The 16,318-nt window shown below is 35.8% G+C and overlaps 1 protein-coding gene across 5 annotated transcripts in view; it reads right to left on the bottom strand.

Moving 5' to 3' along the window:
* Positions 1-16,318, bottom strand: part of LOC111427272 (uncharacterized) — an 85,334-nt gene that overhangs the window by 53,326 nt on the left and 15,690 nt on the right. For 3 of the 5 annotated variants that reach the window (XM_071193942.1, XM_071193941.1, XM_071193943.1), the window contains exons 1-2: positions 9,499-9,780; positions 802-1,567 (exon numbers count right to left, since the gene is read on the bottom strand). In XM_071193942.1, coding sequence (XP_071050043.1) covers positions 802-1,221 — 420 coding nt within the window. In that variant the 5' untranslated portion in view covers positions 1,222-1,567; positions 9,499-9,780. Of the gene's footprint in view, positions 1-801; positions 1,568-9,498; positions 9,781-16,318 lie in introns of those variants that run through there. The other 2 variants (XM_071193939.1, XM_071193940.1) reach the window with 2 other exon arrangements.

Raw genomic sequence — 16,318 nt, 5'->3', positions numbered from 1 at the left:
GCTATATTTTATCTTTACTGCGCTGCATTAAGGCTCGTTATTAGTCCGTTCTGTACGAGTTTAGAACAAAAAAAAAACTAAAAGTTTGCGACTTCGCTGGTTTCTGCTTGACGTTTATTTCGGCCGAAGACGTAGCTGAATTTTAATTCAAATTCGGATGAGGAGTAGGATGTTACGACTGCGAAAATTTGCATATGAATTACGTACTGCTGATGAAAGTGTCTGTTACAGCAATCCAATTAGTGGAAATAATTTAATCCGGTCTGGTCGAAGGACGAATCTGCTTTATCTCGGAGAATATGAATCCGGGTTGCTGTGAGGAATGGGATAAAAGGGAAATGCAGCTATGACGTAGACTTCGCTTTGAGATTTCATCGATTAGATATCTATACGCTCTAATGAAACTAATGTTAAACGAGAAATTACCAACAATTTACTTGAGTTTTTTAAGTTTTAGAAGAAATTCAATTTACCTCTTACGATCAATTCGGTCAAACTTCAATAACCGAGGGCATATTGAACGCGTGCGGGTTTTAGAAGGAACCACATATAAACTCGGACCCTTTCTCGACCTCGACTTTGAAAGAAGTGATTCAATAATGGCACTAAAAGTGGAGTAGGTCGACCTATGAGTGCTCTCTGATGGCAGGAAAAAGGCTGTAAGAATTTTAATGCAATATATCACATCATATTTCCTATAAAACGTTACCCGGCACTTATCGCTAAAAACGTAACAGCAAATTGTTCTACCTATATCATTTTTATTACTAAAATGTATGTCTAAAATTATTTTGTACATACCATATTTCTGAATTCCGATAAAAATCCACCATATCCACTGGCCCATAACACAGGAATTCCAGAATAAGTTGCAGCTAATGATACAGTTTGCGCTGCAGGACTATGACTAAGCACGAGCACCGCAATGACATGTTTCCCCTCAAACTTATCGCACAATTTCTGCAAAAGGTTTGCACTAAATGATCCATTTTCGGGTAGCTCAACCATCAACGTATCAACACTGACGTTGCACCGGCCATTTACTACTATGCCTTGGGTGATATTCATTAACGTCTTATTGAAAGCCCTACTGTAGCTTTGCTCGCTGGGAGTTGCTGCTATAGCAAAATACATCTTCTTATTTGGAGTTTCGCGGTTCTTGTGCGAGCTAACGACGGCCGACAGCAGGATAAGCGCGCGGACGAATACGTGCAGCGACATGTTTCGATTGATTTGTGCGTTCGGTTTGGCTTCAGACGGTTTGGTTACTATTCTTATGCAGGCATCTTACAATGTCATACGAACGGGACGCGATTATAACGATTAATAACGTTCATTATGGTATCCAGGTCGATGATCAAGATCAAAGCCTTTGACATCGTGCCGGATCTAGCTCGTTTATTCGGCGTCACTGCCCGTTCTTATTGCTTATGGTTCGTTGCGGTAAGGACGTTTAAGTAAAATCTCCACGTCGGAGTTTACTTAAATTTCACTTTACGGTAATGTGGTTTGGGCCATTTCCTTGTAGTCATGTTCTTCTTAAAGCTATCAATGATGTTTTGCACATCTGGAAAAGAAAATTAAATACGTTATTACTATTAGTATTCACATCCGAAAAGTTTATTTGCGTATACGATATTATTTTTTCAGAGGCATAATAATGCCACCATGTGTTCTAGTTTAGTTCAACATCTATATTCAGTTTTAATTGGATTTCTACCGCAACTGTTGCATAAATATCACGAGAACTCAAAATATGACCAAATTAATACAGTAATTACCATATCAAACTTTTTATGAAACAAACTAAATTAATTAAATTTAATTTTCGTCTTGACGATTTTATCTAAGACGTCTGCGTCTACAGTAGATAGCAAAAAGGAAAATATTTTCACACCCGAGCTCTCTCTTTTATGAAAGTTGAAAGCGATGAGACGCTTCATTCCTTTTATCACGAATAGGAATAATAAATAAAATGAAAATTTGCCTGAAATTTAATTAAATTAAAAGCACCCGCATCTCAATTAAATTGTATAGCTGTCTTTCACAATTAGGGTCGTGGAAAATAACCGCGAAACAACAACCTTTAAAATTGAAAACATAAATAACCGCTTTACAGTGCAAAGTTTCTTTCAAACCTTATTGATGGATCCCCTTTGAGAAATCTCTTTTCGTATCTTAAACCTTTTCCTGCGGGGGTTTGTAATTCATCAAATTTCAGATTCAAGCTGCCGAAAATTTACATATTTAGACCCTTTGGAATATCAGGGTTATCCGTTTTCGTCTTTTGGTTCCTAATTGCTTTAACTTTAACTTAAAATATATTATCCATGTTTACAACCAAACCGAAGAAGTAATTGCTTTTTGTTTGGGTTTATTTTGTTATTAAAATCAATGTTGTATCAAAAGGAAATTTAATATCTCAAAAACCAAATGTGATTTTTCAAAATGTACTTTATCATTAAAAAGTATGATTTTCTGGATGAAAGCAAAATCAACAATTACCGCTCTCCATGCTTTGACTAGCACCTTAGAGGAGGCAATTGCAACCAAAGAGATAGTCCTTTGTGCTTTCATAGATATAGAGGGTGCGTTTGATAACACCTCATATGAATCCATAGAGAAGGCTTTAAACGCAAAAGCCATACATCCGTCGACAATCAAGTGGTGTATAGCCATGTTGAAAAGTCGGCAGATCACAGCCAGTCTGGGAGGCGAGTCGCTGACTATAAAGGCGCTAAGAGGATGTCCCCAAGGGGGAGTGCTATCACCTCTATTATGGTGCCTGGAAGTTGATGACTTGATGAACATCCTAACTAAAAACGGATTTAAGATACAAGGGTATGCTGATGACCTGGTAATCACAATCCGAGGTAAATATGATTCAATCATAACTCAGCTAATGCAGAAAGCCCTACTACTCACCAGTACTTGGTGCAGAAGCAATGGGCTCAGCATCAATCCCAATAAAATCGAAATAGTCCCTTTCACTCGGAAAAGGAAGCTACAAATAAAAGCACCCTCCATTGAAAGCAGAACTATTAACCTTAAAACAGAAACTAAATACCTAGGGGTAATACTTGATAGTAAACTAAACTGGAACTCACACTTAGATAAGGTGAGGAAAAAGGGCATCATGGCAAACCAGATCTGCCGCAGGCTCCTAGGAAGGAACTGGGGTCTCAAACCACGAATGGCTCATTGGGCCTACGTAGCAATAATCAGACCCATGGTCGCCTACGCCTCATTGGTTTGGTGGCCAAAAACAAAACATAAGACAGCTCAACAACAGCTGGCACAAATCCAGCATGTCTTAACATAACGGGTGCAATGAGATCCTGTCCGACGGCTGCTTTGGAAGCCCTACTTGGTCTCACACCGCTCCACATATATATACAAAAGGAGGCAGCCTTAAGTGCCTTATCACTGAAAACAGTTTCTTCACTCAAGTTGATGCAGGGTAATCTCAGAGGACACCTCGAGATCCTCAAAGACCCATGTCTAAATCACCTGATTGAAATTAAAACGGACCTTATACCGACGGAATACAATTTCAACCAACCGTATTAATGTCATATTTAGTAGCAGGGATGATTGGGCGAAAGGAGGGCCTCAACTATAAAGAGGAGCCCTAGCCTGGTACACCGATGCTTCAAAGACAGTAAGATCTGGAGTAGGCACGGGCATCAGTGGACCAAATAGCCACATCAAATTGCCCCTCAGCTCGGACTTAACAATTTTCCAAGCAGAAGTTCTTGCTATAAACTTCTGCACCGCTTTGAACCTACAGAAGGGACAAAAAAGTGCATCCATAAACATTTTCACAGACAGTCGGGCCGCCTTAAAGGCAATTCAGGTCTACACGTGTGGCTCCGCACTGATCAGAGAGTGCACCAACAACCTGAGAGAACTCGTTAGGGGCAATGATGTTACCCTATGGTGGGTTCCAGGTCACAGCAACATTGAGGGCAATGAGAAGGCCGACAAGCTGGCCAAAGAGGCAGCAAACACGCCCTTCATTGGACCCCAACCTGGATGTGGACTACAAAAAAGCCACCTAAAACAAATAATCAACAACTGGGAGGCTTCAAAGATAGCCTTACGCTGGAAAGAACTTCCAGGTCACAGACAAGCGAAGACTATGATAACTCCGTCGCAAAACAAAACCAAAGAGGTTTTATGCCTCAGCAAAGGGGATCTAAGAACGCTCTCAGGCTACCTAACCGGCCATGTGCCCCTAAAATACCACCTCTTCCACATTGGACAAGCTGAGGATCAAACTTGTCGACTATGCAACGACGAGTCAGAAACTGCTGAACATATATTGTGCAATTGCGTCGCCAGAGGACGTCTAAGGCACAACGTCTTCGGTAAAACTCCCCTGTTACCTACCGACATAAAGGTTCAAGACCTTAGGACAATACTAAGGTTCATTAAGGACCTACATTTGCCCTAAACCTTTGGAGGGCTAAAGTTACAATAGATCTTAAAGGTCGCGGTAACGAGAGGGGCCGCACTCCTCAGCCCGGCAGCAATAATAATAATAATAATGATTTTCTGGATGCCAGAAAAATAAATTCAAGCATTTGAAATCTGTAATTGCGACGAGGCGGCATTAATTACCGTACATAATCCACCCAAAAGTTTTAGATGCTATAGACAAGTAGGTCAAATTACTTCCGGAGAAAGAGGGGTTTTAATCACAGTTGCTACATAATAAATAGCGTGGTCAAGCAATTCCACCACATTTAAAATTACATATGCTGAATGGTCGTTAGACTGTGGGATGCAAACAGCAGTGGATGAGAACATTCTTGTAAAATATTTTGCAATAAAGTCTATAACTTTGGTAATGGAGGTATCTATACATAATCCTGCGACATTTTGTTTATTTAAACTTGTGAAATAATAACCTACGCTACCTGAAGAACTAAATCAATATTACGACAGAGTTCGCCAACATTATGTTTTAATTACTATAGAAAATTAGCTAACATTTACGTTACATTAATTTTATCTGCCACATTTATCATTGTCCATAAAAACTTTTAGGTATTTCTCTACACGGGTAGTAAGAGCTCATAATTTACTAGAAATACATAAACAGTCCGGTAATAGGGGAACATTTGGGGCAAGGTCCCCAGTGATATATAACTATCCTGTAGCCCCGCAGTTTGTATTGTAGATTAATTGTTTATGTAGCTACATCAAATCACGTTTGAATGCAATTTATTACACAGAAGATTGTTTACGAGCGATGCGACATTGACTTTCTACCTCGATATTAAATGTTGTACGATCTATGTGTTCAGTATAATTGCGGTACTAAATTAACATTTTATCTTTTGCGAGAAGTCTAAAGAAGTTCGGTTAAATCTGAAACTTTCTAGATCTAGAGTTAGTTCTAGTTTTATTTGTTATTCAGCGTTAGATTGTTGTATATTTTTATTAAACTAAAATTAGACCTAGAACACTAAACATCCGGGTTTAGCCATTCGTATCTTAAGAGGGCTAAATCCAAATGTTTCTAGTTCTAGGTCTAGTGTTAGTTCTAATTCTAGTGTTAGTTCTAGTTTTTAATTGTTCCTCCTCGTGTGACTCAGTAAGCGCGTATACTGGAAGGTTAAGGAATGTAATCTTAATGTAACATGACAGTTAATTGACAGATTACGTCTTTACAATGGATAGGGGATGAATAGTAAGCTGCAAATTAATTAATTAATTACGTTGATTGGTTAATACTCACCAAACATGATAATGAATCATGCCAATCGTTAATACACAAAGGATCTTATCACAGTTTACAGATTATTCTCTAAACATTGTAAATACATAGGAGACACCTTAATATCATCCAAGTAATTTTTTAAACGTTGAAATTGAAAATGTAATAAAGAAAACCTATTTATTTTTACAAAACTGAACGTTTCAGGTACACACCTGTGCATGCAACGTGGATTTCCCGAGATTAAACATCGCAGCTGCGAATCTACGGATTTCAATTCGGGCGGTAACTGAAAAGATTAAAAAAGTCCCTCGTTCAATAAATAACTGAATGCATTGGAATAACGGTGTCCGTACCCACTTGAATTACGTATACTGATTAACGGAAATAAATCGTTTTTACATCGGTATGGTCCCGGCGTTAATGGCCAGGGCATAAAGTATTCTTCATCCGCTTTTGAAATGGTTTATGAATCCGGCATAATGCTAAATGGAATCGATCGACGGGGACGTTAAAAATTACAACTGGATTAAAAAGAACACTTCATATTTCTAATCTAAAGCTTAATGTTTTATTTAGGAACTAGTGGTACCTACAAAGATAACAATAAATTGTAGTTATGACTCTGCTCGGGAAAGACGAATCGATATCGTATAGCTTCGTATACACGGAGATAAAAACCACGTTTATGCGTAGTCAATATCGAAACGGTTTGAATAATGCATAGGATACACACCGCACACGGGATAAAACAGCAATGATTCCTAGTATAGTTAAACCTGTTACTATAACCTTTGAACAAACACCATTTATGGTCCGTATTAATTGTTTGGCTATAAATCAATACGGATATGATTCATCATTGAAAACTAACCGAACAATTCGAACACCGCTTGAATCTCAGTAAAATGACAGAACAATAGCAAGCGATTCTGACGTAAGATCAATATTGATAAATATCCCAAAGTTTGTGTTGAAGGACTGTGGCGTTTGGTTCAAACAATTCTCGTAACTTCATTCCCCAGTATTTAAATAGAACTATCTACAAATCATGTAAGATTCAAGTAAAATCCAATGAGGACTAGGAAATTGTTCATTACAGCACAGTTTGTGCTCTAATTACCAAATGTTCTTCTTGTTGTGTCGTCAATCGAGTTAGAACTTCGAATAAATTACCATCTACTTCAATAACTACTTCTAATAGGAAGAACGGATTTAATTTTATTTGTCTTTGTTTATAACGAAATTTATCGGTTTTCTAATTCATTTATATTAATTGAATATAGCCCAAAATAGCTTTGTAGCGGGTCCCTTTAATTTGCTACCTCAAGGCTTTCAAGGGCGTGTTGTATTATTGGGTTAGTGCGAAAATTTACTCTAGTGCGTTCGCCATGCTCTGAATGTAATTAATGTTGAGTGTAGAGCCTATACTATCCTGTACTGTAATATAGTTTACCACGCTATTATGGTTAACGACCATTAAGCATGATTTAACAGTTAACAACAATGTTATTCTTAGGTTTATTATGTGGTAAAATTTAATGTAAATATTAACCAGTTTCAACTATAATACAATAATAATTGTATTATAGAATAATTCTATAACACCAACAACTTCACAAATGCTAGCCCACACTTTACATCCTAACGCATAAATAACAAACATTAATGTGAATAGATCTGCCAATTCCAAAGCGTCAATCTCCCCATAGTGCAATAGTACCAAAAGAAGTCAGGGTGTTGCTAAAGTAAAGTAAAGAAAGCTCACCGTTTTTAATGTCTTGATAGAAATCTACATATGTTTTTGTTCTTCATAGGGGTACAGTAGAAGTTACGTATGTGCAGTGAGACCTATTTCAACTTCACTTAACATCTCTCGTAGTTCCTCGAGGTTGGCGCTGAAAACGATGGTGATTTGGCATTTGCTGATATTATTCCTAATCTAGTCTTTTGGAAGCTTCCTCGAGGGCTAAACAATTTTGGAGAGATTGTATCTCCCTGCCTCACTCCACGTTTGGTATTTATTTTATTTGTTGTGAAATTTCGGAGGCTGGTATTCATCTTTATTCATCAGTAGATTTGTCATAATTCTTGTAAACAATTTGTACGGATGTGGGAAAAGAATTATTATTAGATGAACAACCTCGTTCTCCCTAATTTTACAATCAGTGTATATTGGATGTTCCCGTTCTTCGAGTAGTCCTAGAATTTATGATTTCAAGTTCCGCAATCACTACAAACTTTATCTGTTCTGCAAATCCTTGGAATTTCTTCGCAGTAAATAATCCTGCATTGCAGACCTAAATTTTGTATACACTCTGTCAAACTAGAGTATCTCCTAAAAATGTGGTCAGCTTCATTAATGAAGATCTTGAGTTTCGACATCATGTCTAAAAGTCTTAGAGCAGTTCTATATTTTTTCCAAACTTTAATATATTCAAGTGATTCATCGATACAAATTTAAATAAAATGAGGAATTGATTTCGAGAGATTGAATAAAGAAAAGACACCATTGCTCTTTGTCACTTAGACAGTTAGAGAACCCAGAACAATTTCTCAAAGTTTTTAGTGCCACCATTCGCATCAATTTGAGACTGTCTAAAAGATCTGTAGCAATTATTATTCTCTATTTCAAAGCTATTTACTACATTTTTTCAGGATCTTATTTTCCGCTATCAATATAAAGCAATTTTAATTTTGAAGATGATTTCCAAAACAGAAACACATTGGAATGTTCCAAAATATCTTCATGATTACAAAACCGCAATAGATCTTTTTGTTTTAGTAGATCCCGAAATTCCGCTAGTTTCAACCAGTTGAAATTTTTGTAACGAATTCATTCCATGTAATTTCACGTGTATCTCGTTAAAACTACACAGAACATTTAATGATCACACCGTAATGTAAGCTCACTCACAATAATCTATCACGACCGGAAACACCACGGTTTATTGGAAAATATAACAGCGTTAATTAATTAATTAATCAAAATTTAACCTTTAATTACCAACAGTTTGGAGTGATACTGTTTAGTGGTAGTATTGCTGAGCCAATTAGCATGTTTTTAATATTGATTGAGTTATCGCCAAAATCGTTGAAATCGTCGTCTTATTCTAAGTAACTAAAGTGAGTTAGGGTTAATATTGTTGAGAATATAATCTCTGCGTTAATATTTGTGTTGAAAGTTAATTAAATTTTCGTCATGTCATCATCTATTAGATTATATTGTGGTTGGATGGAATTTCGTGTAAATCACGAAAGTCCGACTGAGCTATTTCCCCATTACGACTTAAATTAATTCGAAACGCGAGGCGACGAAAGAAGTATGAAAGAAAAGTAAAAATTAAAGGTGTGATCCAGGGACGGTCGTCTAGATTTAAATTTTAATTCCGGCACCTTTAGAATTGGATTTAAATTCCATAAGGGAGACTTCGTTTTTTTCATTTGCCGTTCCTTACTTTCCAGTCGTTACCCGGTATACTCGAGATTAATTCAATTCATTACTAATTCCCTCTTTTTAAAAATCATATCTTGTAAAAACATTTTTTAAAAGGAAATAAGAAATTTAGGTTGTTCCGAGTTACAATATACATATTTCATAGTTGATTACCATGCTATCTCACTAATTGGTCAAATTTTTTTGGTGAACGACAGTTTTATATATGTGATGAATGTGATTTGCTCAACTAGATAATTATTTATGGTTCTGTTTTGGGGATTCTAAACAAACTTTATAAAAAAAATTAAAACTTAATTTATGAAATACTACTCACTTTGTCTTTGAGAAAGCGATCCAACAAGATACTTAAAAGTCACAAAACGCACAAAAAGCGACCGGCAAAAACTTTCGTAAACTTCTCCGAAAGTGCACAAAACTCACCCGGAACCTTAAAAAAGTCCATCTAGAGATATTTCTTGACTATCACGTTTCACGTCTTTCCGTTGGCAACTTTTCGGTTATCCCGTTTCGGAGGGTGCTGGTTCAAAACACGCCCGTTTTGACGAGTATAGCGGAACTTCGACGATGTGCAGCAGCGAGCGGAGCGCACCTCGAGCGTACGCGGGCGACGCCGGTGGCTTCGGATATCGCGCGTCGCGGCGCCCCAAAGAGTCAGTCCGGAGGCTGCGCTTGTACCGGGCATGCGTCCCCGTCGAATCGATGGGAACCCATCCCTTTTTCGGTGTCGTCAGAGCAAGCCGAGGACGGAATCCCTTTTGTCCTACCGTGCAAACCGCGAGCACCCTGTATGGTGGGGACATAACCTAGTTAGCACCGTAAGGTTGTTAAATTGTACATTACCGTCCTCGTGTGGTATGGGTTTCTTTAGGAACGTTTAACAACTTATTTAGTGATTTTTTATCATTTATTTAATTGTTTCTTTCTTATCACGAAATATTGGTGTTCTTTAATGTTTTCTTATTTTTTCATGAATCACACAACCCAACAAACAAGAAAAGAAGATTTTTTTGCCACAAACTAGAATATTTATGCCTGGAAAAGTTTTACCTTCAGAGTCAGAAATCCATAATTACACAAAATCATCTTTTTATAAAACCCCAGAAAAAGCTTTGAACATAGTGTGGTGACTTCATTACCTCTTTAGAGCGAAGAAGGCTCCAAAAATCATCATCGGAAAGTACTACCTTTGTATCAAAATATACAGTTGGTGAAGAAATGCCTTCTATTGAACTGCATTCTCAATTTGAAATGCTATCAAAACGAAGTGGATGCATCGTTCAACTAAGAAGTTGAGTGATAAAGTTTTACCTTCAGAGTCAGAAATCCATGAATACACAAAATCATCTTTTTATAAATCCCCAGAAAAAGCTTTGAGCATAGTGTGGTGACCTCATTACCTCTTTAGAGCGAAGAAGGCTCTAAAAATCACCATCGGAAAGTACTTTTGTGTCAAAATATCCAGTTGGTGAAGAAATTCTATTAAACTGCATCCTCAATTTGAAATGCCATCAAAACGAATGGATGCATCCGTTCAACTATGAAATGACAATCCCCAGAAACAACTTTGAACAAAGTGTATTACCTCTTTAGACCGAAGATGGCTCTAACAATCACTATCGGAAAGTACTTTTGTGTCAAAATATCCAGTTGGCGAAAAATGACTGAACTGCATCCTCAATTTGAAATGTCATGAAAACGAGTGGATGCATCCGTTCAACTAAGAATTGAATTCTTTTTTCAAGCAAGATTGAAGATAGATAGATAAAAACAACTTGGTTCTCGATAAAAATGAGTCTTTAATAGAATTGTCTTCCGATGGGAACTTGAAAATAGAGTTTACCCAATTAGAGTAAGAAATCCATAAATACACAAAATCCCCAGAACAAGCTTTGAACATAGTTGTTTTTTGACACAAAATAGAATATTTATGTCTGGACAAAGTTTTACCTTCAGAGTGAGAAATCCATAAATACTCAAAAATCATCTTTTTATAAATTCACAACCCCAGAAAAGCGTTGAACATAGTGTGGTGACGTCATTACCCTTTTAGAGCGAAGAAGGATCTAAAAATCACCATCGGAAAGTACTTTTGTATCAAAATATCCAGTTGATGAAGAAATTCTATTGAATTGCACCCTCAATTTGAAATGCCATCAAAACGATTGGATGCATCCATTCAATTAAGAGTTAAATTCTTTTTTCAAGGAAGATTGAAAATAGATGGATAAAAACAACTTGGTTGTCGATAAAAATGAGTCTTTAATAGAATTGTCTTCTGATGGGGACTTGAAAATAGAGTTTACCCAATTAGAGTTGAGTGACAAAGTTTACCTTCAGAGTCAGAAATCTATAAATACACAAAATCATTTTTTTATAAATTTACAATTCCCAGATAAAGCTTTGAACATAGTGTGGTGACTTCATTACCTCTTTAGACCGAAGAAGGCGCAAAAAATCACCATCTGAAAGTACTTTTGTGTCAAAATAACCAGTTGGTGAAGAAATTCTATTGAACTGCATCCTCAATTTGAAATGCCATCAAAACGAGTGGATGCATCCGTTCAACTAAGAAATGAACTCGTTTTTCAAGGAAGATTGAAGATAGATACATAAAAACAACTTGGTTGTCGATAAAAATGAGTCTTTAATAGAATTGTCTTTTGATGGGAACTTGAAAATAGAGTTTACCCAATTAGAGTTGAGTGACAAAGTTTTACCTTCAGAGTCAGAAATCCATAAATGCATAAAATCATCTTTTTATAAATTCACAACCCCAGAAAAAGCTTTGAACATGAAGGTGGTGACTTCAAAAATAAGTCCTTAATAAAATTGTCTTCTGATGGGGACTTGAAAATAGAATTTACCCAATTAGAGTTGAGTGACAAAGTTTTACCTTCAGAGTCAGAAATCTATAAGTACACAAAATCATCTTTTTATAAATTTACATTCCCCAGGTAAAGCTTTGAACATAGTGTGGTGACTTCATTACCTCTTTGGAGCGAAGAAGGCGCTAAAAATCACCATCGGAAAGTTCTTTTGCGTCAAAATATCCACTTGGTGAAAAATGCCTTTGAACTGCATCCTCAATTTGAAATACCATGAAAACGAGTGGATGCATCCGTTCTACTATGAAACGAATTCGTTTTTCAAGGAAGATTGAAGATAGATAGATAAAAACAACTTGGTTGTCGATAAAAATGAGTCTTTAATAGAATTGTCTTCTGATGGGGACTTGAAAATAGAGTTTACCCAATTAGAGTTGAGTGACAAAGTTTACCTTCAGAGTCAGAAATCTATAAATACACAAAATCATTTTTTTATAAATTTACAATTCCCAGATAAAGCTTTGAACATAGTGTGGTGACTTCATTAAATCTTTAGACCGAAGAAGGCGCAAAAAATCACCATCTGAAAGTACTTTTGTGTCAAAATAACCAGTTGGTGAAGAAATTCTATTGAACTGCATCCTCAATTTGAAATGCCATCAAAACGAGTGGATGCATCCGTTCAACTAAGAACTGAACTCGTTTTTCAAGGAAGATTGAAGATAGATACATAAAAACAACTTGGTTGTCGATAAAAATGAGTCTTTAATAGAATTGTCTTTTGATGGGAACTTGAAAATAGAGTTTACCCAATTAGAGTTGAGCGACAAAGTTTTACCTTCAGAGTCAGAAATCCATAAATGCATAAAATCATCTTTTTATAAATTCACAACCCCAGAAAAAGCTTTGAACATGAAGGTGGTGACTTCAAAAATGAGTCCTTAATAAAATTGTCTTCTGATGGGGACTTGAAAATAGAATTTACCCAATTAGAGTTGAGTGACAAAGTTTTACCTTCAGAGTCAGAAATCTATAAGTACACAAAATCATCTTTTTATAAATTTACAATCCCCAGGTAAAACTTTGAACATAGTCTGGTGACTTCATTACCTCTTTAGACCGAAGAAGGCGCAAAAAATCACCATCTGAAAGTACTTTTGTGTCAAAATATCCAGTTGGTGAAAAATGCCTTTTAACTGCATCCTCAATTTGAAATGCCATCAAAACGAGTGGATGCATCTATTCAATTAAGAGTTGAATTCTTTTTTCAAGGAAGATTGAAGATAGATAGATAAAAACAACTTGGTTGTAGATAAAAATGAGTCTTTAATATAATTGTCTTTTGATGGAAACTTGAAAATAGAGTTTACCCAATTAGAGTTAAGTGACAAAGTTTTACTTTCAGAGTCATAAATCCATAAATACACAAAATCATCTTTTTATAATTCCCCAGAAAATGCTTTGAACATAGTGTGGTGATTTCATTACCTCTTTAGAGCGAAGAAGGCTCTAAAAATCACCATCTGAAAGTACTTTTGTGTCAAAATATCCAGTTAGTGAAAAATGCCTTTGAACTACATCCTCAATTTGAAATGCCATCAAAACGAGTGGATGCATCCGTTCTACTATGAAACGAATTCGTTTTTCAAGGAAGATTGAAGATAGATAGATAAAAACAACTTGGTTGTCGATAAAAATGAGTCTTTAATACAATTGTCTTCTCATGGGGACTTGAAAATAGAGTTTACCCAATCAGAGTTGAGCGACAAAGTTTTACCTTCAGAGTTAGAAATCCATAAATACACAAAATCATCTTTTTATAAACTCACAATCCCCAGAGAAAGCTTTGAACATAGTCTGGTGACTTCATTACCTCTTTAGAGCGAAGAAGGCTCTAAAAATTACCGCTGGAAAGTACTTTTGTGTCAAAATATCCAATTGGTGAAAAATGTCTTTGAACTGCATCCTCAATAGATAGATAGATAAAAACAACTTGGTTGTCGATAAAAATAGAATTGTCTTCTGATGGGAACTAGAAAATAGAGTTTACCCAATCAGAGTTGAGTGAATTCAGGTGAAAGATAAAATGCGAATACCCATCGCTTAATAAAAAAGCGTTGACATTTTTAATCCCATTTACGAGTACCTAATAAAACGTTCAAAATTATATACACTTAAACCCGACATTTCCTCTCTTGTCTCAAGCATCCTCCACATTAATTTATGATTACAGTTTATTTGAAATATCGCATTTAATATAACACATTAAAATATATGATATGGATCGTTAACGAAGTTGTATTTTGCTAAAAACGAAAACTATGGGTGTGTAACGAAATCAACTTCAAATTTTCGTTCTTTAATTTGATCGTTTTGTTGCTACAAATTTGGCATCTACATCTGCTTCGTTATTTAAGGCTCCTCTATTAAAGTTTTCCGTACTTTACAAGTAATATTTAAGTTATACCAGTCAAATTAAAAAAACTTGGAATATTTCTAAAATTTAGGTCAGCAAAGGTCAACATTAAAGTAAGATTAGCCTTGATAACTTGATAATCCACAAAGTAAATGCAATTTAAGACCTTCGGTTTCCATTAAGTCCTGAGAAACCGTTTCGGGTGACCGTCCAATGAAGCACAGTCTTACCGACCACGACGTAAACCTAGAGGTTAGTTTAGGTCAAGTCCGCACCCAAACACACACACACACACAAAAACAACGAGGTCTTTGTTGATCAAGCGGTTAATTGCTCAAGTTGTGAATGGCAAGTGGATGGTATAATGATTTCCGATGGAGTTCCGTTAGTCTCCGATTATTAGGAACTGAAAATGGGAGCAATTGTGGTTGGTGATGACCGAGACCAATTGAAAATTAAATCCGCTGAAATCGGGTTTTGATGATCGATTCCAGTCACGTAGCAATAAATGCATAACTAATTATTAAATTATATTCTTTTATCAATAAATTAGTTTGTATATAAAAATAGTATAAAGGTCATTAGAAACTGAATAAAGAATGATTTTGAGAATGGAACCGAAAGCATTCGGACGGGTTGTTTAGTTTCGCCGTTAAGACAAATTGGGTCGCTTCGTTCGCCTTGCGCTGTCGGAATACATTAGAAGAAGTTTTCGGGCACAATGCGAGCTAACCGCGTTAGCTGGAAATGTGCTCCAAAAGTTTCTGGATAAATTGATGGTGTTTATTGGCCGCTCAACGTAACAGTACGAAAGGCGATTCAATGCACATCGATAAAATGTATCACCTACAAAATCAAACGTTATTTTATTAAAGTAGAATCGTTTTTATTAATTAATTTATATTTATTTAATCTGATAATATTTTAATACATTAAGCTAAAACCGTTTTACCAAAATTGTGCGAAACCAACCCATCTTTATAGTATTAAAGGGATTACTTCAGCATTCGGTTCGATCCCCACTCGAGTTCTAACGGACCATACGTGATTTCTGGACAGCTAATTGAATTTTTTCGATGAGTTTTACCACACTCGGTTCCCCCCTTTTACCGAAATAGAATTGACCTACAATACAAATCGAACTATTTAATTATTACAACTGATACAAATATGTTTAGTAAACTGATATCGTTGCAAAATGATTATTATGATGATTATTACATTACATTAGAACGCTTTTAAATTTTAACCTGTAAACTTGTAACATTTCGTCCTTAATTTTATTTTACAAGGTTTTTGCACTTTAATTTTGTAAATTTAGTAATTAATAATCTGATTTTCAGCTTTGATATGTGATCTTTAACAAAATCTTATAACAAAAGAAAAAGAAATAGTCTCTGAAGATGGCCAAGGTTGAAACTAGTTAGACTTAAATTTCTATATCAAATAAAAACCAGTTTAAAAGTAGAAAATCAAACTCTAATTTACCTACTTCAAAATTGATGTAATTATGTTAATTATGATTGTAATTGAATTAATTATGTTAGAAAAATGGTGGAGGCGCCGGTAATTTTTATTTTTAGAGATGATACAATTTTTATGTATCATATAACATACATTAATAGGGGCAGTCAAAACACTGTGATGGAACGAATAGTGATTTTGCGAAAAGCCGGATACCGGATCTTCGGCATCCCCTTCGGCCGGATATCCGGTTATCCGGCATATCTATCCGGCCATTATGGTTATAATTTCTAGTACATTTCTGAAGTGATACCCTACATTGCCACATTATTGCGATATTTGAATAAAAATGAAATTAATAAGAACGCTGATAAGATATGTAACTTATCTTGGATCCAAGATACAAAATGAACTTTTTTGATGCTGAT

This window comes from Onthophagus taurus, chromosome 2, assembly GCF_036711975.1.
Source record: "Onthophagus taurus isolate NC chromosome 2, IU_Otau_3.0, whole genome shotgun sequence".
In the NCBI taxonomy this organism is placed as follows: Eukaryota; Metazoa; Arthropoda; class Insecta; order Coleoptera; family Scarabaeidae; genus Onthophagus; species Onthophagus taurus.
The sequence above is the reverse complement of the archived record's forward strand: the minus strand, read 5'-3'. Positions and strand labels throughout refer to the sequence as shown.